The sequence below is a fragment of the Pinus tabuliformis genome, chromosome 5_1 (assembly GCF_031772625.1).
Source record: "Pinus tabuliformis cultivar Carrire ecotype Pingquan chromosome 5_1, CPIR1, whole genome shotgun sequence".
NCBI classification, from domain to species: Eukaryota; Viridiplantae; Streptophyta; class Pinopsida; order Pinales; family Pinaceae; genus Pinus; species Pinus tabuliformis.
Genome location: NC_142305.1, coordinates 291,852,254 through 291,877,383, shown reverse-complemented (window position 1 = coordinate 291,877,383; position 25,130 = coordinate 291,852,254). Strand labels below are relative to the sequence as shown.

At 37.2% G+C, this 25,130-nt stretch overlaps 1 protein-coding gene and 1 pseudogene across 1 annotated transcript in view; both read right to left on the bottom strand.

Moving 5' to 3' along the window:
• The window catches only part of LOC149164494 (pentatricopeptide repeat-containing protein At1g11290, chloroplastic-like), a 57,777-nt gene extending 57,241 nt beyond the window's left edge, over window positions 1–536 (bottom strand). Inside the window, exon 1 of the mRNA XM_089429496.1 lies at window positions 294–536. Within this exon, the coding sequence (XP_089285622.1) occupies window positions 294–536 (243 nt within the window). The remainder of the gene's footprint in view (window positions 1–293) is intronic.
• A 443-nt stretch (window positions 537–979) lies between these two features.
• Window positions 980–4,839, bottom strand: LOC149164493 (kinesin-like protein KIN-14R; annotated as a pseudogene).
• Window positions 4,840–25,130: the final 20,291 nt, after the last annotated feature.

The window sequence follows — 25,130 nt, the reverse complement described above, 5'->3', positions numbered from 1 at the left end:
AATTTTCTTAAACAACCCCTTGTGTAGTAGTGCGTAAATCTTGCATTGCTATCATTGGAATTATTCAGAAGTATGGGGATGGGTGCAGAAAAAAATTGTGAGTTCTATGTATATCTATTAGCCGAAGCTCAAATCTAGTCCACATCTTGAAAACTTCAGGATTGAAATGATCTAAAAATCTAATTTTGTAGCTCCTGGTGATGTGAGTATCCGGACATCACATCTCCCATGATAATTAAATAAACAATCATAATCCATGCACTGTTTACAATAATAAAAATCTCTGATAAAACCTTGGCAGAGTGCCCACAAACAGATTCAATAGTTTCACCATAATTAGAAGCCTTCAGGTGAACAGAAAACTCAACCAGTAACTCAATGCTTATTTCCGAGAGAATACCCATCAGGATTATCACTACAAAGCATAAACGCAGACCCAGAACATTCATTGTTGCAGGCAGTGCCATAATTCTTGCACCAATCACAGTGGTTGCCAGATTGAAAATTGCGCTAAGGATACCAGATCCAAACTCCATTTCCGTTATCCCTGATTTTTCTATTGACAATAAGGGGGAAATCATCACTGTCTTCCGAAGGCAATGCCTTTGAGGTAACCCCATTGACAGACTTCTTGATCTCTTCCTCGTGGTCTAGCGATATGTCCTGCGTTTGCAGCTCGATGAACGAGTGCTTTATTGAGCCCTGCATTGTGTACCTGATTGAAATTTCCCGAGAGATATTGAGAATTGTTTTGATTACCTGATTTGCAGGAAAAATAGAAAATCGTCTTTTGGCCTCCTCTGTTTGATGAGATTTTCTATTGATTAGGAAAATGAATGATAAGATCTTCTTCTGTTTAAAGTCTTAAGTCTTCTCCTTCTGGTGCAAGGAGGATGAAAAGAATGAAGAGGGATGAAGCATTTGAATTGTCATCCAATTTGGCTAAGCTAGGTAGTCATCCAACATTTTACCTTCTCTAAATTCATATGTCACAAGTTATGAAGCCCCCTAACTAATGGGCTGGTGGTGGTTTCTCAAACACTTTGTCTGGTAGTGATTGTTGCTCTTTCACTTTGGCCTCTAGCTGTGCTTCAAGATCCTTTACTTGAATGACATGTAAAATTAGCCAAAGCCTTAAGATTGTACAACATAAAAAATAAATATCCCTAGCAGATGAGACTGTAGTGCATTGAACTAAAACGTAAAGTTAATCCGAAAAGATTTCTACACATAAGTTGTTTTCCTTTCAAGTTTTTCCAGATATTGCAATATCTCCTTCTCTGCTTGTTGTCTCTCCTCTTTGAGCCCGATTTCAAGTTGTTCTTCTAGTTCTTTTTGTGTCTGTGACTGTTGCCCTTTCACTTTGTCCTCAAGTTGTTCTTCAAGATCCTTTACCTGCATGACTAGTAATATTAGGCAAAATCTTACTTTAATAAACTGAACCAAACAAATGAAAATAAGCATTACCGTCTCTTGAAGATTATATCCAAGGCTGCTTACATTCTAAGAATATGCAAGTTAAAAGCAATAAAAGGGACAAGCCTGTGTCAGGCCTTTTCTTAGAACATTTCAACCTTCATAACGTTTACTTGAAGTATTTCAGCGTCTTTGATCCGTTCTCGATCATTATAATTTCAGCCCTTAAGTTTCACATCCAAGTTCTGCATTTTCTCGTCCATCTTCTGCATCATGTCATCCTTTACCTTTCCTTCTTGTTTGGCCTTCTCAAACTACACAAAGGCATTCACACTTTCAGGAATAGCCAAGTTTCACATCCAGGTTCTGCATTTTCTCGTCCAACTTCTGCATCATGTCATCCTTTACCTTTCCTTCTCGTTTGGCCTTCTCAAACTACACAAAGGCATTCACACTTTCAGGAATAGCCTAACTAGCCTAACGTACAGGGAATGTTTAGAATTCAATAACAATACTCATTGAAAAGATGCACGGAAAATAATTCTAATTGTATTCTAACTAGCAATGTAAAATCAATTTATTTGAAAGTACCATTTGTTTATACTTCAAAATCTCACAGGAATCAAATTGTTTCCATGCTGGACCTAGTTCTATGCCCCTCACTCTAGTGGAAAAGTTCAATGAACTTAAAGGAAAAAGCACATGAAGAGAAAAGGTATTGGAATGGCATCTAATGAATTGTGGAGCAAATTTGTAAGCTTAGAATTCCTAAAATCACCAAAAACAACAGTCACGTCATTATTAAATATGATTTCAAAAAGAGACAGCATATGCAAAAGGAAGTGACAAATGAATAATAGTGAAACTCTTTTGAACCCTTCAGATAGTTGCAATGCAACAAACCTATAGGGTATGTGGTTGTTTTTGGTTTCTAACACAGATATAACATCACCAAGAACAAAAAGAGATTTGTTGATAGATTGAGCTTCCATAAGGCACTCCCAATGAACATCTGTTTTTGCTATTCTCTCACTTTTTGCCAGATCAACAAGCCACAACTTGCTCCTGGTACATTCCCCACTGATTAAGTTTTCTCCCTTTACCATCACACAAAGTACATTGTGCATGGTAACATTGAAATCACAAACTTTCAATAACTCGTTACCAGAGCAAACAACACAAACAAATCAGAACTGCCTCACTGGTTGATATTGTCATATAAATCAAGTAATTCTCACATGCAAAAATAAAATACTGTAATTTTCTTTGACTGGGTCTTAAACTATTCAAATAAGTACTTTCTCTCACATAAACTATAAGATAAATTTTGATAATTGCTTCAAGAAGGTTATGAACTATTTTGCAAATTGGTACTGTTCGGTTCAATTTAGTCAACATTTTTTATTCAACAAAACTGCCCAATAAGTTGTAGCATAGGGGCAAGGTTATTATATGTTCTTCGCTGAATTTATCCTGATTTATCCATTTTATGTAACAGTATCAAGTGAGCCATGATGAAAGAATACCCACCATTGAGAACAACTACTATTTAATTAGAATTGGTAGAGCCAATGGCCCTTGCACTGCTTCCAGTTTGGAAAACATTCCAAACCTCATTCACAGTGTGTACTTGTACTTTAACAAGGCCTAGAACATGATGGACACCTTCTGCTACCTTGCTTTACTTCAAGCCTAACGACATACCACAGAGTCATTCTCAATTAAATATACTAAAACTGTTTCGTAGAATAGAACAGTATATGTATCAAATCTATCTCATCTTTGTTCAGGAAACTAGAAATGAACTTAAACACCAAGAAAAACAGAAGTTACTTTTTAACAGTATGCCCTGGCTAAGTTGGGGATGCAAGTAGATCATGAATCTTCTCATTGTAAAATTCCAATACGCTTACTGAGATATCGTATTTAAATAATCCATTTCTCTCATTAGCTACATGAAAGAGCTCCTCCAATGTTCAATAGTTTACTCCCCTATCGTCATGTGTTCCCTCCATGGTAAATGTCTTCCCAGTTCTAGTTTTCCCATACGCAAAGATACACACATTGCACCAATCCAAAACTGACACAACAACTTGTGCAGTATCGACAAAAACAACCACTGCCCATGGAAATAGCTCTAATCAATGAATTTGTGTACTTACTAATAATAAATTTCAGATCCAAAAGATATTATTTTGTACATCTTACCTTGATTTTCTTGATTAGTAAATACTAAAAACACGATCAAATTTGAACACTTTCCTTAAAGAACCATTAACAGGATGCTCTGTTCATTGTCTCTATTTGTATCAAGTTCTGCTACTGCAGAATCTCCCGCTGATATTTCTCCATCACTCAATGGGCAACATCTACAGAATGCCCTGATGTTTCCTGAAAAAAGACCAGAAAATCACGTTATCTAACCTACTAATCCTTGTGTAATGCATAAAAAGAATGCAATCAGCAAGTTGCCTGCAAGATTCAACACTTTATTTTAAAGCTTTTTCCTTTACATTGTCTCTTTGTTCAAATTATTCTTGAGGTCTTCAAACTGCATAACTTAACAGCTTCATAAAAATTAATAAAATGTTAGCAATGATTTTCTCAGAAACAGAATATTTATCACTTACCCAGAGATTGCATAGCAGATGTCATCCCAGCAATGTCAGGGATAACACTGGCACATTTATGTGCCTCTTCCGAAAGGTTATCATAATCTCACTTTAGTATTTTCTACCAAGTATTTGACAAGATTATTCATAGAATATCTGACGAGGTGCAGTACAGGAAGAAGACTCAACTTAAATTTGTACGCTAGTATTATTCAATACCAAATTTATCTGAATTTTAGCCTTCAAGTCTTGAACTGATGAAGCCCAAAAAAAACTATGCCTTTGGTATGTGTCTTGAAGCTCCCTTGATTGAGAAGTTTGGCCTTCTATAGCTTGATCTGTAACAAGGAAATTATTGCATCAGATAATTCCAATTCGTTGGCTTATCAGTAATAAGAAAAACAAGATCAATTTGTTCCACCTAGACATTCAACATGAAATGACATGTTATCAAGTTCAGTCCTCAGGTTTTCATTTTGACAATTAGGGTCATTAAGGGACATGCAGGCCTCGTGGCATTCATTTTTCTTCAATTCATACTCCCTAGTAAGCTCTTCAATCTTCCTTTCATACTCCGCTATACATTTGGGAGTTTTCCTTCTAATCTACAAACTAATCAACAGAACTAATGTTAATCCATCTCAAGAGTATTTAAAAGAAGTACAAGGATGACTCTGCCAACATCTCTCAATACGTTGTGTTCCCAATTTTCGTCAGCCCTAGCTAGAATTGAGCATTCAAAAATCTTCCATTTGCATTGCCTGTAGCCACATGAAAGACTACTTTTGAGATAGTCAAAACTTCCTACCATCTACGATTTGATTTCTGGACCGCATCATCAAATTACAATAACTGAGCATATCAGATCAATTTAACCAAATGATAAAATATATAATGGTAGTAAGGTTCAGCTGGATCTCCCCAAGCAAAGGAAATCATTGCACTATTGTTTGAGCTTTTCAAGAACTGAGAAATCAAGTTCTTTTAAAAATTCTAGCCAATTGGAGATATCTTATAAACAGATTCTGATTTCAATAGTGCAAATCCATAATATAACGTGAACAGTTGCAATAAGGATGTTTTGGTTCCTATACCCCATCTTCTTCAGTTCCTAAAATGGACAAGATGTCAGTGAACTAGATACACAAGCTGCCTGCAATCCTTTTCTCTCTGAAAATACGCATCTACATGACCAGAATGTGAATCCTCCCAAGCAAGTGAATACAAAGCTAGAGGAAGATTCTCATTCCAACCAGGAGGAAGATGCTCATTCCACTTTTTCCTCAACTGCAAGCACAAAATCAATCAATGATTCTAAGGGCAAGTCTGGCAGTGCTCCTTCTGCAGCTGTTTTTAGCTTTAGATGTAATGAGAGAGCGAAACGTGAAGTGTTTTTCACAAAATTAGAGGAAAAATTTAATGCAAAGGAAGCGGAGAAAAACCAATTGCAAGTTAAACCAAAGGAGCTGCAAGAAGCTGAGATAAAGATGATTAGGAAAAGTTTGACATTTAAAGCAACTCCCATGCTATCATTCTATCGTGAAGCAGCTCCACCGAAGGTTGAGCTGAAGAAGATACCTCTTACCCACCCAAAATACCCCAAGTTAGGGTGGAGAAAGAGTTATGCTGGTGTAGAATCTGAAAGTGATCCAAATCAAGTTTTGTAGAACATATCGCTTTAATTTGGACCAGAAAAAGAGCAATGGGTATGTGCAGACATGAATACAATTGTAGATAAGGACATGGCTGGAAAGAGAACTGTCGGGAGATCATTGAAAAAGGCATATTCTGAAAAATATTTACTGTAAAAGTCCAGTGAAAGACCTTTTAGCCTCAAACAAGAAATTTCAAACAATCCAAAAGACTGACCTGTTGATGAATCTACCAAGGATGGTAATTAAATCACAAGCACTGATTCAAAAAGTTCTTGACATAAATGGATTAACTATGCAGAAATTTGAAGTTGTTGAAGATCAAAAGGAAGCCAAGCCTTTAGATGGAAAGATTGGAATTGGAAACACCACCAATGATAGAGACAGTGAAACTTTGCTGAATTCTGAAGTTGTTGAAGAAGAACCAAATGGGACTGAACCTGTAAGTAGGAAGAATGAGATTGCAAAGACTACTGAAGTGAGCCTAACTGTGCAGAAGTATGAAGCTATTGAAGAACTGATTGAAGATAAAATATTACAAGGGAAGGATGAGATGCCAAAAACTAAGGTTCAGGGTGACATATTGGAGTATTCAGGTTCTCTTATTGAACTTCTGAAGGTGTGACATATTGGAGGATTCAGGCTTTGTTACATGGGTGTTAGCTAAAAATTTGCAGGTTACAAATGGCTTGCATATGAAAAGTTAATCACACTCCCATGTTAATCCACGTAAGGGGTGGATCCAAGCAACAAAACTGATATGAAACAAATGGACCCCAACTCTGTTCGATCATCTCAACATGGTTCAGCTGAAGAAATGAATGGGAAAAAAAGAACAACTTAAAGCTATTATGCCCTACTTCAAGAATTCAAAGAGAGAGAATGGCATAACTACCCCTTCAAAGAAAATAAACAAAGGAAACGATAATATGATTTGAACTATGTACAATCGTGATTTGAGTTCTCGGTTGCTCTTATAAAATATCTACCTGTATTTTTGAGTGAGTGGAGGTTGTTCCCTAAATTTCGTTCTTGCAGTCCTTGTCAAGGACATCTTCCAATGGTTTCAGTGTTGATAATAAAAGACTTTTTACTGCATTTCTACTACAATATTTATTTTTGTTTTGATAAGGTTTGTAGTTGTGTAGGTTGAAAGAAAACAACAATAATCTGTAATGTGAGAGTGTGTTTACCTCCTGTTTCAAATTCCTTATGGGGAGCAGCATAGTTGAAAAAAAAAAACTTTGAAGCACTGAGTTTGTTGAGGGGCTAGCTCTATATATATATCATACTTATAATTACACAACTTTGTTTCATAGGTTCAATTGTTGGGTAAATTTGATCTACTATACTTGTTAAACTGTATAAAACATTGATTCTACTTCCATTATTAGCTAAAAAAAGATGTTTTGGTTCCTGGCGTGGTACATGCTGGCTAGAAAAGTCCTACCAGTGAGATTTTGTTAGTTCTAGCGACATGGAACATTCTCCAAACTTTCTCCCAGCAGAAATGACTTGGAAAGTGGTTTTTGTTGGAAGGATTCCCATCATGAGATAAGCATGCTAACCAAGTGCAAATACTGGGGTCAATTTTCAACATGGTATAAGAGAAAGGTCTAGAAATTGATTGGCAGTGACTAGCAGATCTAAGCCAAAGTGAGGCTTGAAGAGAGGTGTTGAATCATTGCAACATTAGCCCCTAAATGACAGTCAAAGGCCCCTAAATGTCTCAAAATCCCCATGGTTCTGAAAGAAAATTCACAGACCACCTTCTTCCAGTTTTCAACTTCATTAAACCTTAAAAACCATAAACAAATGAACAAATAACCAACAATAAAAATAATTAAATCCTTTCATTTCAATTACCAATTGAGAATTCCATACAATTCCATACACCGTGTAGCTGACGGAGAGGCCTTGTTCTTCAACAAGGCCTGCAACATGATGGACACCTTCTGCTACCTTGCTTTACTTCAAGCCTAACGACAGACCACCAAGTCATTCTCAATTAAATATACTAAAACTGTTTCGTAGAATAGAATAGTATATGTATCAAATCTATCTCATCTTTGTTTAGGAAACTAGAAATGAACTTAAACACCAAGAAAGGCAGAAGTTACTTTTTAACAGTATGCCCTGGCTGAGTTGGGGATGCAAGTAGATCATGAATCTGCTCATTGTTAACTTCCAATACGCTTATTGAGATATCATATTTAAATAATCCATTTGTCTCATTATCTACATGTAAGAGCTCCTCCAATGTTCGATAGTTTACTCACCTATTGTCATGTGTTCCCTCCATGGTAAATGTCTTCTTAGTTCCATTTTTCCCATACGCAAAGATACACACATTATACCCATCCAAAACTGACATGACAACTGGTGCAGTATCGGCAAAAATAACCACTGCCCATGGAAATAGCTCTAATCAATGAATTTGTGAACTTATTAATAATAAATTTCAGATCCAAAAGATATTATTCTGTACATCTTACCTTGATTTTCTTGATTAGTAAATACTAAATAGTAAAAACACGATCAAATTTGAACACTTTCTTTGAAGAACCATTAACAGGATGCTCAGTTCATTGTCTCTATTTGTATCAAATTCTGCCACTGCAGAAGCTCCTGCTGATATTTCTCCATCACTCAATGGACAACATCTACACAATGCTCTGATGTTTCCTGAAAAAGACCAGAAAATCATGTTATCTAACCTGCTAATCCTTGTGTAATGCATAAAAAGAATGCAATCAGCAAGTTGCCTATAAGATTCAACACTTTATTTTAAAGTTTTTCCTTTACATTGTCTCTTTGTTGAACTTCTTCTTGAGATCTTCACACTGCAGAACTTAACAACTTCATAAAAATTAATAAAACGTTATCTCAAAAACAGAATATTTATCACACTTACCCAGAGATTGCACAACAGATGTCATCCCAGCAATGTCAGGGATAGCACTGGCACATTTATGTGCCTCTTCTGAAAGGTTATCATAATCTCTCTTTAGTATTTTCTACCAAGTATTCGATAAGATTATTCATAGAATATCTTATGAAGTGCAGTACAGGAAGAAGACTCAAATTAAATTTGTATGCTAGTATTATTCAATACCAAAGTTATACGAATTTTAGCCTTCACATCTTCAACTGATGAAGCCCAAAAAAAATTATGGCTTCGATATGTGTCTTGAAGCTCCCTTAATTGAGAAGTTTAGCATTCTATAGCTTGATCTGTAACAAGGAAAATTTTGCATCAGATAATTCCGATTCATTGGCTTATCAGTAATAAGAAAAAAAAGATCAATTTGTTCCACCTAGACATTCAACATGAAATGACATGTTATCGAGTTCAGCCCTCAAGCTTTCATTTTGACAATTAGGGTCATTAAGGGACATCAAGGCCTCGTGGCATTCATTTTTCTTCAATTCATAATCCCTAGTAAGCTCTTCAATCTTCCTTTCATACTCTGCTATACATTTGGCAGTTTTCCTTCTAATTTACAAACCGATCAACGGAAATAATGTTAATATATCTCAAGAGTATTTAAAATAAGTACAAGGATTGTTATGCCAACATCTCTCAATACGTTGTGTTCCCAGTTTTCATCAGTCCTAGCTATCTAGAATTGAGCATTCAAAAATCCTCCATTTGCATTGCCTGTAGCCATATGATGACTACTTTTGAGATAGTCAAGACTTCCTACCACCTGTGATTTGATTTCTGGACCACATCATCAAATTACAATAACTAAGCATATCAGATCAATTTACCCAAATGATAAAATCTATAATGGTAGTAAGGTTCAGTTGGATCTCCCCAAGCAAAGGAAATCATTGCAATGTTGTTTGAGTTTTTCAAGAATTGAGAAATCAAGTTCTTTTAAAAAATTCTAGCCAATTGGTGATATCTTATAAATAGATTTTGATTTCAATAGTGCAAATCGAGAATATAACGTGAACAATTGCAATAAGGATGTTTTGGTTCCTATACCCCATCTTCTTCAGTTTCTAAAATGGACAAGATGTCAGTGAACTGGATACACAAGCTTCCTGCAATCCTTTGCTCTCTGAAAATACGCATCTACATGACGAGAATGTGAATCCTCCCAAGAAAGTGAATACAAAGCTAGAGGAAGATGCTCATTCCACTTTTTCCTCAACTGCAAGTGCAAAATCAATCAAAGATTCTAAGGGCAAGTCTGGCAGTACTCCTTCTGGAGTTGTTTTTAGCTTTAGATGTAATGAGAGAGCTGAGAAGTGTAAAGTGTTTTTCACAAAATTAGAGGAAAAATTGAATGCAAAGGAAGCGAAGAAAAACCAATTGCAAGTTAAACCAAAGGAGCTGCAAGAAGCTGAGATAAACATGCTTAGGAAAAGTTTGACATTTAAAGCATCTCCCATGCCATCATTCTATCATGAAGCAGCTCCACCAAAGGTTGAGCTGAAGAAGATACCTCTTACCCACCCAAAATACCGTAAGTTAGGGTGGAGAAAGAGTTATGCTGGTGTAGAATATGAAAGTGATCCAAATCAAGTTTGTAGAACATCTCTCTTTTATTTGGACCAGAAAAAGAGCAATGGGTACGTGCAGACATGAAGGCAACTGCAGATAAGGTCATGGCTGGAAAGAGAACTTCTGGGAGATCATTGAAAAAGGCATCTTCCGAAGAAAAACCAATTGCAGGTTAAACCAAAGAAGCTGCAAGAAGCTGAGATAAACATGCTTAGGAAAAGTTTGACGTTTAAAGCATCTCCCATGACATCATTATATCATGAAGCAGCTCCACCAAAGGTTGAGCTGAAGAAGATACCTCTTACCCACCGAAAATACCCCAAGTTAGGGTGGAGAAAGAGCTATGCTGGTGTAGAATCTGAAAGTGATCCGAAACAAGTTTGTAGAACATCTCGCTTTAATTTGGAGCAGAAAAAGAGAAATGGGTACATGGGGACATGAAGGCAACTACAGATAAGGACATGGCTGGAAAGAGAACTTCCGGGAGATCATTGAAAAAGGCATCTTCCGAAAAATATTTACCGTAAAAGTCTAGTGAAAGACTTTTTAGCCTCAAACAAGAAATTTCAAACAATCCAAAAGACTGACCTGTTGATGAATCTACCAAGGATGGTAATTAAATCACAAGCACTGATTCAAAAAATTCTTCTGGAAGAAGTGATATGAATGGATTAACTACCCACGGGGGTTTGGATTGACAGTGAATGGGTGTACTGTTAAGGCACTCCTTGTGATAGGTCACCGGTTCAAATCCCCCGTGGGTGCTTAGGTAGTATTATATATATAAAAAAAAGCTATGAATGGATTAACTCTGCAGAAATTTGAAGATGTTGAAGATCAAAAGGAAACCAAACCTTTAGATGGAAAGATTGGAATTGGAAACACCACCAATGATAGAGACAATGAAACTTTGTTGAATTCTGAAGTTGTTGAAGAACCAAATGGGGCTGAACCTGTAAGTAGGAAGAATTAGATTGCAAAGACTACTTAAGTGAGCCTAACTGTGCAGAAGTATGAAGCTATTGAAGAACTGATTGAAGCTAAAATATTACAAGGGAAGGATGAGATGCCAGAAACAAAGGTTCAGGGTGACATATTGGAGGATTCAGGTTCTCTGATTGAAACTTCTGAAGGTGGCAACAACACATCAGGCTTTGTTACAGGGGTGTTAGCTGAAAATTTGCAGGTTATAGATGGCTTGCATCTGGAAAGTGAATCACACTCCCATGTTAATCCACATAAGAGGCGGATCCAAGGTAACAAAACTGATATGAAACAAATGGACCCCAACTCTGTTCAATCATCTCAACATGGTTTAGCTGAAGAAATGAATGGGAAGGGAATTAAGAATCCTAAAAAAGAACAACTTAAAGCTATGATGCCATACTTCAAGAATTCAAAGAGAGAGAATCGCAGAACTACCCCTTCAAAGAAAATAAACAAAGGAAACGATAATATGATTTGAACTATGTACACTCATGATTTGAGTTCTCTGTTGCTCTTAAAAATATCTACCTGTATTTTGGAGTGGAGGTTGTTCCCTAAATGTCATTCTTGCACTCCTTGTCAAGGACGTCTATGTTAAAATTGGAAACTATGGCCAATCCCACTTTGGATAGCTCCTTTGAGGAAGATAATTGTGTCATTGAATTCCTATTTTCAAGGGGACCAAAATCAACCTAAAGATCATCAAATTTGGTTAAGGAGAAGTGTAATTTTGAATTTATGTAAAATTAACAAGGTTGGCCTCCTATATGTCGGCTCAATAAACCCCAAGAGTCGTGTCTCTTCAACAACATCGAATTGTATATATAAAGGAGCCTTCTCCCTCATTTTGGACACAACAAATCACTGGAAAATATGTCTGAGGTAGCTGCAGGTATGAGGAAGGATTATTTGTGGGTTATCTTCTGCTCTAGGGCCGAGTTTCTCCAAGTAGGACAGTCGCAGGTCTGAGGAAGGTTTGTTTCTGAGTTATTCTCTGCATAAGGGCCGACTTCCCTCAGATAATCAGCCGCAGGGTTTTTAGGACTATTTGTATGGGTATCTTTGTGTCTCCATCAAGGTCACTTTAGAGGAGCTTTGTTTAACGTTTTGGGCCCATTATGTTTGGGTATCTCTATCCTTCAATAGGCTGTAGCCCTAACTGTGTGCTCCAGGAGAGCCATAGGCCTTGTCAATCTTAGACAGGGATTTGGAAGGCTGATAGGAGACCACAAGACTTAATTTCTTGGATAGGGTACAGTATCATTGCCCATTCCAACAGCTAGTCAGAGGAAAGGTGTTAGAAGGAAGGCCGTTGTGTGAAGGAGGAACTGTCATCAGTTATGACCATTTTCCATCAAACCCTCTCCAGGACTCCAAAACACAGATATTTCATCATCAATATTTGTCTTTCTAGAAATGCACCTTTCAGCACAGCTATGCATCTAAGTGTAGTAACATGAGATCTTCTCATTGGCAAGTCATTTTGACCTTAAAAGTATTGTACTCTCCCTCCGCTGAACATTTGATATTAATAATGGAAGAATTGATTAAGGGTTTTCACAATCTTGGGGCTTTTCCCTGGCTTGAGCCATATCTATGTGTACTCTTGTCTTGGCTTGTCCTCTGCATCTATCTTTTATATTATTTCTTCAGTTACTATCAATGTGATATTATGATATTATTATAAGAAATGAATTGATAATCATGCTAATGCGGAAAATTGAACTGTCCCATGCAAAGAACATGTTAAACAAGCTTAACATGGTATTAGAGCACAGGTAAGGACAAGCCCAAGCAAGGAGCAATCACTAAAATAAGGTTTTTGACAAGTCTCCATGCATTCATTCCCTGTAAATATGAAGGTAAGGATTCAAGAAGATCTCTCAAATTAATTAGAAATAGAGTGAAGGATGAAATTTATGTACCTGTGGGAGAAATTGATGAAAAGCCAATTAAATTTTTGTTAAGGCAACGCTCGGGTTCCTTTAACTTTATTTTGTTGAGGGATTTTCGTTGGGCATTAATTCTTGCTGGCTGGTGTCTGCATACCTCTCTAAAAAAGAAGTTGTCGCTAAACTTGGGTATTGTTGGGAGGACGTTTCCAAGTTCCCAAGGAGGAAGCTCAGTTCTTTGTTAAGGCAAAATTCTGCAACTTGACAAGTTCCCTGTGATCATGAAGTAATTTCCTGTGGCAGCATGTGCTATTCTGCTCTAGGTATTTTGGCCTCCAAAGGACAGACCTCAAACCTACTCTTAGTTTCCTAAGTTTGGATGTGTCAAGATTAGGTTTAAGAATAAAGATGATGGTCGAAGATATCTATTCATCCCTCTAAGAAACCTTGTGCAAGACCGGGTTATATCCAGGGCTGCTTACATTCTAAGAATATGCAAGTTTAAAGCAATAAAAGGGACAAGCCTATGTCAGACCTTTTCTAAGAACATTTCAACCTTCATAACCTTTACTTGAAGTATTTCAGCCTCTTTGATCAGTTCTCGAGCATTATAATTTGAGCCCTTGAAAAAGAAAAATAGAGGCTCATTGATCATTTGTGGCATCTCTTAAGATCCGCTGTCACATCAACCCTTCAAGGCACTCTTATATTTTGCTTACAACACAGTCATTATCTGAAGAATTTCGTTGAGGAAGCACCCAGATCAATTTGACCCTCCTAATCCTCTGAGTTATTCAGTAGCAACATTAGACCATTGATATCTTGTGAAGATAGAAATCTGTTCAGACTCAAAGGATCCCCTTCATACTTAGAATCATTATTAAATGAAGATCTAATCAGAGACTTCAACCTGAGAACTTAATGTCCAAGCATGCTCTTAGATCGTCAACCTTTGAAGAATTGAATGAATATGGTTCAGTATTGATTCTAAGAGACCAGTATGCACATAACTATGTGAAAGGCATTTGGCAGAGACAGTATTTGCTTAATATTAATGAATACCTGGAATAGATAGGACCCATTTGTTAACAGACCTCATCATGGCCTTTGTTTGTGTTTTGTATGCGACTGTCTTTTAAAATAATAATGTGATAGAAAACTTCAGGCTGCTAACTTCGTTGTCTATCTAGTGAAAGATTAGCTGCTTATATAGATAGTCTAGAAAGGCCCATCAATATACATATACTATTGCGAGAGAGATTAAAGACTAGCAATTAGAATCTGGACAAGAGGATGTCAATTGGAGCCCTTTGAAGTTGGTGGCCAGCCCATCAATATACATATACCATTGCAAGAGAACTTAAAGATTAGAAATTAGAAGCTGGACAAAAGGACGTCAATTGAAGCCCTATGAAGTTGGTGGCCAGCCTTCATCAGAAAATTTCTTCCACATTACAAATCAGTGCCATGAAAGGTGGAATAAAATAAAAACAACCCAAGACATATGAGGATCATTATTTGAAGGAACTATTATCTACTAACACTATGGGATCATTAGTTAAGGATCTAGTGATCAGTAACAAATCTATGTTCTAACCAATTGTACAACTCTCTTTCACTTTCTTGTTCTTGTCCATAAGTTTGTGCACAGACACAAATGTACTTCTTTAGATTATTCACCAGCTACAGGTCTGCGAGGAAGATTTATCAAAATTTGAAAAAAAAAGGGGCAGAGAAATTACTCACTATCCTTTGCAAAAAGTAATTCTTCAATTTAGCAACTACTCAGCTCCAATATAGTAAAGGCCATCAATTATACTCATGAAGGGATTATATTTCAGGGATGCTTATGGATAGTAAGACAGTACGCCTGCATACCCTTATGTGTGGTCTATTGTCAAACAAAGATCTTACTAACAATGGATCCTGCGATCAAGTGAAATAGTGCCAATTTCAATCATGAAGCGAGTGACCGAGTAAAGTATGAACTGTGATTGATCTTGGGTTATATGGTTGTGATCTTACTGACATCAACTTAGTACACCTGAAGCATGGTTGTCATAACATCTTGGTAAAAATTGCAATAGAAAGAGAGCATAATAATTCAAGGTCAAAATTTAACCTGAATCTCCTAAGGAGGAATAATCTTCCAGAAAGTATGAAGACCTAGAGCTGTTAGTCCAAGATAGAACTGTGTAAAGATTCTTGGTTACCTTCACTATGTGTGGCTCTATCTTGTATATGATATCAGCATCATTTATGCTCTCCTTTCAGTCCAGCATTTTGAACAATTTTGTTACAATCTTGTAGCTATGGTTTTGTTCACAATTGAAGTTGTGAACAAGACCGCTTATCTTTTGGAAAGTTTCCTATTAAGAAGAAGCTTTAGTGATCTTCCAGAAACAGATATTGCAGCACCTTAAATAAGAGGTACAGCTCCCCTGAAATCATAACCTCATGATAAGTCTCATCTCTCATTTGAGAAGATCATTAGAAGATCACCTTAAGAGGGAGTCGTAAAGTCCCCGAATTAATATCAGTTGGTCACATTCTCAATATTCAAAGGATCTATACAGCTATTGATGTTGCCTCTCATTTATAAATTATATGCCTTGATTCAAAGACATTTCATGGAAAACTGCTCATTAAAATAAGATGATTCGTAATTCATCACAGGAAGTTGTTGGGCTGATAATATGGGCACATCTAAGTGGTGTATCTCTTGAGGTCCTCCTTTATATCTACAAAGTAGATGGATCTCATGATGAGCAGGTTGTCAGATGGACACTTTGCACTTTGGAAAGACAAGCTTAGGCTTGTGATCTCCCTGAGCAAGGAGTAATCAATATGTTTATTAAAAGATATATGTTGTTGGGTAAAGCTATGAGGCTTCCATTGATGATTAAGTCATCAATATCATCACCTAGATCTAGTCTTAATTTTTAGAAAGCAGCCTGGCTCTATCCCCTATATGAAGTGATCTTTGGATAAGATGGAACATTGAGCTCTCGAGGCTCCTGAAGACTTGGGGTACTTATTGAACTATGTGCAACCATAAGGTGAGTGGTTCACCTTCCCCTATAGGTGCACATTGAACAGGTTCAATGGTTCACCTTCCCTGTGACAAATGACATGTGTAAGATGACACATGTATAGGGTGAGTGGGCTCATTATGTTTGGGTATCTCAATCATTCAACAGGCTGCAGCCCTAGTTGCGTGCTCTAGGAGAGCCGCAGACCTTTTCAATATTAAACTGGTTTGGAAGGTTGATAGGAGGCCACAGGACTTAATTTCTTGGACAACGGTCAGTATCATTGAACATTCCAGCGGCTAGTCAGAGGAAAGATGTTCGTAGGAGGGTTGTTGTGTGAAGGAGGAACCCTAATCAGTTATCATTCTTACACCAGCCATTTAAGTTTATACATGTGCAGATATTCCTGAGAAAGGAAGGTTGCAACTGAACAAAGGATCCATGAGAAATGGAAGAAGGATGTGACCATTTTCCATCAAACCCTCTCCAGGACTCCAGAACGCAAAAATTTCATCATCAATATTTGTCTTTCCAAAATTGCACCTTTCGGCACAGCTATTCATCTAAGTGAAGTATCATGAGATCTTCTCATTGGCAGGTCATTTTGACCTTAAAAGTATTGTACTCTCCCTCTACTGAACATTTGATATTAATAATGGAAGAATTGATTAAGGGTTTTCCCCATCTTGGGGTTTTTCCCTGGCTTGAGCCATATCCGTGTGTACCCTTGTCTTGGCTTGTCTTTTGCATCTATCTTTTATGTTCTTTCTTCAGTTACTGTTAATGTGATATTATGATAAGAAATGAATTGATAATCGGGCTAATGTGGAAAATTGAAGTAACTGTCCCATGCAAAGAACATGTTAACCAAACTTAACAGTCTACCAATGGTTTTAGTGTTGATAAAAGAATTTTTACTGCATTTCTACTACAATATTTATTTTTGTATTGATAAGGTTTGTAGTTGTGCAGGTTGAAAGAAAACAACAATAATCTATAATGTGAGAGTGTGCTTACCTCCTGTTTCAAATTCCTTATGGGGAGCAGCATAGTCGGAAAATTACAACAACTACGAAAATTTAGAATTAAAAAAGATAAAAATAAAAAATAAAAAATAAAAAAACTTTGAAGCACTGAGTTTGTTATGGGGTTAGCTCTATATATATATCATACTTGTAATTACACAACTTTGTTTCATAGGTTCGATTACTTGGTAATTTTGATCAACTATACTTGTTATATTGTATAAAACATTGATTCTACTTCCAATACTAGCTAAAAAAAGATGTTTTGGTTCCTGACGTGGTACACGTTGGCTAGCAAAGTCCTATCAGTGATATTTTGTTAGTTCTAGTGAGATGGAACATTCTCCTCCCAACAGAAATGACTTGGAAAGTGGTTTTTGTTGGAAGGATTCCCATCATGAGATAAGCATGCTAACCAAGTGCAAATAATCGGGTCAATTTTCAACATGGTGTAAGAGCAAGGCCCGAAAATTGATTGGCAGTGACTAGGAGATCTAAGACAAAGTGAGGCTTGAAGAGAGGTGTTGGATCATTGCAACATTAGCCCCTAAATGAAATTCACAAGCCCCTAAATGTCTCAAAATCCCCATGGTTCTGAAAGAAAATTCACAGACCACCTTCTTCCAGTTTTCAACTTCATTAAACCTTAAAAACCCTAAACAAACAAACAAATATGTAACAATAAAAATAACGAAAGACTTTCATTTCAATTACCAATTGAGAATTCTTCCTTCATTCTTCGGAAATCTCAACCTCTCCTTCATCGATCTCAACCTGGACATCCTTAGGATCAATTCCATCCACCATGCAGCTAATGGAGAGGCATGTGCCCAGAATCTCCTTCATCGTCCCAGACTATTCCTTCGCCATGGGCCTCAGCCTCATAACCCTAGTGATTTCAATGAGCTTCGCCATTGAAATCTTATCTTTCCACCTTGATCCTCTCTTGATGAGGGGCGTAACGCAGATCATAGGAATGTTTGTTCCTTGTCTATGCTTCTAATGACTTCGGCCGACGAACCCTACTCTCTAATATGCGCCCTTATGTGCTAGATTTATTTGTTCCACCCCATGATTTATTACTAATGAAAGCCATGTTGTAGGCACCGCCTGACCTATCCTATGAATATGGGACAGGGAAACACAACAATAGGCAAAGAACAACAAGCAACACCAAGACATCAAAAGGAAAAGAGAATATCATTAGTCAGGTAGTCGCGTTAGTAAGACCAAAAGGACTAGATACCAAAGAGACTTGTTATCATTATGCTTCCACTACCACCTAGCCCATGAATTCACTAGTTAAACCAGAGGAAAACCACCTTGCGATTCATAGGGAGGGGGTCATATTCCCTGTAGAACCATAGTTTAAAGCTCAGACTCATACTTTGACTCTGCCACCTATCAACTTGAGTTTCGACTCGGTTTTTTGAAGAAATACATAAAATAATTAAATTTTAATGAAAAAAATTTGAGATTCCAAACCATTAGAGACAAAATATGCAAAGCTTGCTCATCTATATACTATGTGAGGCTGAATATATCAAAATGGCACCAAGTACATATCAAAATACATTCAGCGAGTTCAAGGCAAATTCACTCAACTACTGCAAAGCATTTGCTTCACTATTTGAAGGGAACATTTCATTATCGGTTAAGGTATGTTAAGGATGGAAAATTGATGTTGCATAGCTTTGTGGATTCCAAATAGCAAGGTGATGCTAGTGCTAGGAAGAGAACTTCAAGGTTTTGTTTCAACTTTGTGTCCCAAGTATGATATCCTAGATCAATTGGAAGCAAGCAAAAATGGAATTCATGCGATGGCACCGATGGTTTTAAGTATTATGGCAATCAAAGTTTCTCAACTCTTTACAAATACAGTAAGTACTTCACAATCAGTCTGAGGATATCGACATTTGGTACCATTTCCTGGAATATAAGTTCAAGAAGGGAGAAGTGGTTCTTGAGTATGTTCCCTTGAATTTGCAAGTTGTACACATTTTGACTAAGCCCCTATCAAAGGGGAAGATTGAGATGTTGAGGGAGAGACTAGGCTTAGTGGAGAACAACTTCTCAAAAAGAGGTAGTGTTACACATTTTTACATTGTTTGTTCAGAAGTTAATGCTCCTTCCTCATAGCATAGGAATGATAGTATGTCTATACCAGGGAGCAGCAAAGCAGCAAATCCTTACTATTAGATGTAAGCGAAGCATTGATGGTTGATGGTTTAGGCACACGACTAGTTTACTTTGGGACAAGTGTTGTTGTCTAAGTTGCATGGTATAGTGAAACAGAAATGCATACATCCAAAGCAAGAACGTCCTGGAAACATGACCCCCAAAAAATTAGGAAACATGTGAATATATATATATATTTATATATATCTATATATCTATATATATATATATATATATATATATATATATATATATATATATATATATATATATATATATATATATATATATACATATATATGTAACTTTGAAAGTATTTAGAATACAGATAGAGATTCATAAATAATTAAGCAAGTGCTAAGACCCAAGGCCCAACAAAAACATTCTACAACAAATACCTACATATCATCAAAATCATCAATATCACACTCTAAGCATATTTCAATTACCTACATAATAGTTTATTTCAATTACTAATACTATTTAATTATATTCACATACTACAGTTAGTAGTCTACCTTTGAGAGCAACTCATCTCCAACCAACTTAGACTTCTCTAACTGCGAGACATATGAGAGCTTGCCACCAGGTAAACTTAACAAAAAATATCTTCTAGAAGTATTTGATGAAATTCCTTCAATAACAAAACTTGAGTTCTCATTACCAGGACTCAAAACAACCAACCTCTCCACAACACCATTATCTCCAACAAATGAAAGGCATAGATGAGAAGAAGGTAGAAAAGTCAGGCTCAAATAACCTCTGGAGAAGAGTAAAACAGGAAGGAAAACCTTAGTACATGCTATTGAAGATATCAGTTATTGTACATCACAATTCAAATGCTCAAAAACAAAAGTTCTATGCATTGAGCCTCTTACAAACTATGAACTAGACTGACAACCTAATAAATATCATCCTCTCTTTAACCATCAAGATTTTCATACAAGGCTAGATTTCCTGAATATACAAGTGGTTATTCCATGTTATTTCTTCTTAACATACCTTTCAGCTGCATGACAGGCAATACATATACCAATAAGCATAATGAATAGGATGTGAATAGCTCAATGTAGCAAAATCAACATGGAAAACGTGGACTTGGCATCTCTAAACCAAAGATTCAGTTGGCATGAAATGTTCTCAACCTCTATGGTGATCTTAGATGCCACACAGGAAAACAAATAAAAATGTACAAGCAAGTGAACATATGAAAGGGCATTGAAATTTTAGCTGTGATGAACTTAACTCGATAATAATAACAAATACTAAAATCCTACCAGACATGAGGCTAAACTGTAACCAAGGGTAGTAACTAGTCTCATGTATGGGGCTAAGGCTAGATGCTACTTGAAAGCTCATGATCCCATTGTTGTAGCCTCAATAATGATAGTAGAATATAATAGCTTTCTTGCAAATATTAACTTGGTTGAAACCGCCTTTTGGTCTTGGAGTATGAACTAAAACTTTCTCTGATTGGCTAGGAGCTTATTTTTTTTCAAATGTAAGGAAACAAATTAACAAACCAAAACTCAAAGGCATTTGGAAAATGTGGGAATCTGTCCCCTTATGGACCACTGGTGGATTATTTCATGTGACTAGCTTGTTTGTGCAAGATGATGTTGCTGCACGAAAAGGTCTTCAGATTGTATCATACATAAATTGTTTTTATTTTAGATAATTTTGTAACTATGATATCAAATTAAAACTAGAAAATCAATCTATGTGTTAATCACATCATAACATTTTACATATACCAGCAACCTCATTACCTCAGTACATTGGGTAATGTGTCCCTTGGAGAGTGGGAAGAGAGCCAAGGGAATCTTTCCAATCATTCCAAGGCATTCCATTCATGCACTAATGAGCATACAATGTTTTTATTTTATATAATTTTATAACTGTGATATCAAATTAAAACTAGCAAATCAATTCATGAGTTAATCACATCATCACATTTTTCATATACCAACAACCTCATTACCTCAGTCCATTGGGTAATGTGTCCCTTGGCTAGTGGGAAGAGAGCCAAGGCATGTTTCCAATCATTCCAAGACATTCCATCCATGCACTAATGAGCAAGGCATTGTGGCAATGGCAACCATTCTAGTAATGTCAATATTCAATAGAAAGAACCTGTAAGGATACATATGAACTATTGCATAGGTAAATATATATGAATCACCATATGAAACAATTCTTAGAAAAAAAGTTGAAAGTAATTAATAAATGTAAATTGCATTGAAAAACAAATTAACGGGGAAACCTTATTGAATTGGTGTGGATACTAATTAAACACGTCAATTTTCAAACTTGATCCTTGAAATATAGCAAACACGGTGACTTAAGCTACAAAGGGACCCCATGTACCATGAGTAATGATCAACCTACATCATCTCCAACATGTCCACACTACTCTCAACAATCTCAGGGTTTGGGAGGCTAACCTCATCTCTAGGCTAGAAAAGCTAGAAAAGAAAAGGGGCGGGAAACCACTAGCTCCCTAACAAGCAACCATTTGGCTCCAACATTGATGGCTAGGAGTCAATCATTATTAACACAAAGCTTGATGTTACTAGCTAGGGCCAACTTAAGACTTTAATCTTCTATGAAGTCATCTTGGAGTTGGGGATTCATAGTCAGTTCAGAGGCAGAGATGACAGGCGCGGAGGACAAGATTATGGCCATGGCGTTTTCTTGCACTTCAAGAGGCGATGTTGGTGTGCAAAATGCCTCAATGTCTCTGGCTTCGCCTTTGTATTTGGGAAGGAGCCCTTCAACGGAAGCGCAGGTCCGTTGTTTGTAGTGGACGAGGGTTTTAGGGTTTAAGGGTGTCAGGGTTTATTGTCAAACAGGGCTTGGAAGAGGAGTTGGTATGCATCGTTACAAACCAGTTGCTAGATCTTCTGATTCTCGGGCGAAGAACAAGGCCGTCGTTGCTGCTTCTTCCCAAGAAGGATCGGGTAGAAGGGCCAAATGCGGAAGGAAGGAATCTCATAGCCGCCACAACAGGCAGGAAGAGGGAGTTGCCTCTGATCACGAACTACAAGCTTGCCGAAAATATTGTTTGAGGGCAGAAAGGCATATTAAGCCACGGGATATGGCTTACCTCTGGCATGCATATGGCGAATACTGGTGGGTACCGCGAGCCTGCAAACAAATCGGTCCAGATCCACAACAAGCTTTGGCGATTGAACATGAACGATAGGAAGTGGCGATCAGCTCTCCACTGGATCTTGAAGCTTTGGTAGCAGAGCTGCTCGAAGGTAAACAAATTACCCTTTTTATCAGATCCATAGAAGGAAACACAGTATGCTTAAAAATAGGGAGCTGGGAGAAGATCAAAACCCTCAAACAGAGGATACAAGAAAGGATGGGCATTCCACCTTGCAAACAACTCTTGACCCATGCAGGAAAAGTATTGTAGGAGGAATACAAGCTAAAAGAATACGACATAGGCAGAGACTCAACTATCTACCTCAATACAAGACTCCATGGTGGCTGCTCTAGTACAAGCTCCAAAGGACTTGTTTCTTTCAAAGATGTAGTAAAAGGGAAAATGGGGCCTCAAATGCAATCAGAATAGCAAGCCATGACTCCTGGTGCCTACATCATCGAGCAAACAACTCAGAATCCTGCTCTATCGATTACTATACCTGAGGTAAATGAAATATATGATGATTATTTATCAAAAGTAGTAATATGCAGATTTAATAGGTTTTGGCCCAAACCAAAAGCCCTAATTCAATGGATTTACTCCATATGGACATAAAACTGTGATATACACCTATGCTCAAAAGGTTTCTTCATTGTCAAATTCTACACAGTAAATGACAAGGAATATGCATTGAATGAGGGACCATGGTTCTAGGGTAATGTTGGCCTTTTCTTGACATCATGGTTTCCAGAATTTGATCCAAACACCATGGTGGTCTCCAAAATGCCTGTGTGGGTAAAACTATATAACCTACCTCTGCATTTTTGGCACATCAAAGTATTAGTAGGCATTGGCAATGCTCTTGGGAAATTTTTAAAAGTAGACAGCGAGCGTCTTACCAAGGATATCTACACTTTCGCCAGAATCTGCATGGAGGTTGATCTCAGTCAAGGATTACCAGATCGCATCCTCTTATTCCACAACAAAAAGAAATGGTCCCAGCCTCTTGATTATGAAAACACTGCCTTCAAATGTCGCATTTGTCATCAAACTGGTCATCTACAAAGTGCTTGCCCACAAAATAAAAAAGACAGGAAAAGAAGACAACCACCAAAGCCTAAAGGATGGCAGTTTTCAGCCTCTCCAGTAGATGATATAGAAGAGGAAGGAAATGCAGAAAATACCACAAACACCACATTCCAAGAAGCAAAACACCCAAGAAATATCTCAACGTTCAATGAACAAGGCACCCAACTTAACTCACAAAATGATGAGAACCAGAACTGCTCCGCTTTAGTTCCAATGACAACCAACCACAGTAGAAAAATGAGCAACTCATCCCAGGGAAGGAAATCGGTGGCAACAAGCAAATACACTCAATAGAAAGTTCAGATTCCGACAAAGAAACCCCAACTACTACCAAAGAGGCAGAAATGTCCATTGTAACATCCACTCCCAACACTGGAGGTTGGCAGAAAGTGGAAAAAAAGAAAGGTAGGAAAGCATAGATAGTTCATAATTTATTGTTTTTTTTAGATCCTGTGCATCAGGACAAGTTTATATAGCATATGCTAATGTAGCATCTACAACATGTAATTTTTCTCAATATGAATAAAATTACGACTTTTCTTCTGGAAAAATCTAGCTAGGGCCAACTTATAGAAACCATGATGATCCACCATACAATGTTGTCCTCTACTCATCACTTCCTGATTTTTCCTGCCATATGTTTATTCTTAGGCCACTGCATTTATGGTGCACTATTTTTTATTATTAAATACACGAACATGAGGGGTTAGATCAATGTTAATTTTAGGTATGTTCTATGCTTAGAGAAATTTATTTCAATTTTACAGTTAGCTCAATATCTTTTCCAGGTTAGCAATCACATCAATGTTAAAGTAAATTGTAGATAGAACATAAACATAGATCGCAGAAGAGAAGCCAAGACAAAAGGACACAAGATGTGGCTGTAGCCAGGGAGAAACCCCAATGTGGGGAACCCTTGATCAATTCTTCTTATATGTTCTTCAATAGTTCAGCACGGAGAGAGAGAGAGAGAGAGAGAGAGAGAGAGAGAGAGAGAGAGAGAGAGAGATAGTACATTTACAACAAAAGTCAACACTTTGACTTATCATAGATCATCTCTAAGAAGATGATACATGAGGTAGCTACACTTAGTTGAAGACATGTTGCTTCAACTGATTCTCCAAGGTGACTCCATCACCTATCATTGTGTTGCACCTCGTCATCATGTTGCACCTCACTGTGTTGCATCATGCTGCACCCATCATCACTATGATGGACCTCATTACCATGTTGCACACATCATATTGTTGCACTTTCCGGCATTGCAACATCTTTTTGTACCTTATCATCTTGCTGCACTTACCAGTGTTGCCTCATCCTGAACTTACTGTGCCCATCATGCTGCATCTCATTGTAGCATTTAATATCACTGTACTATACTAGCAAGTGCTACACACAACATGCTACACTTCACATTGTCATGATGCCCATCATTTTGTTGTAGCATTGCACATCATGTTGCCCCTTATCACAATGTTGTCACTGCTCATACTGTTGCACCATGATTGCTTGTTGTTCCATGAAAGCACCATGTCCTTGTTGTCCCATCTACCATGCTCCAGCATGATTGCATTTAC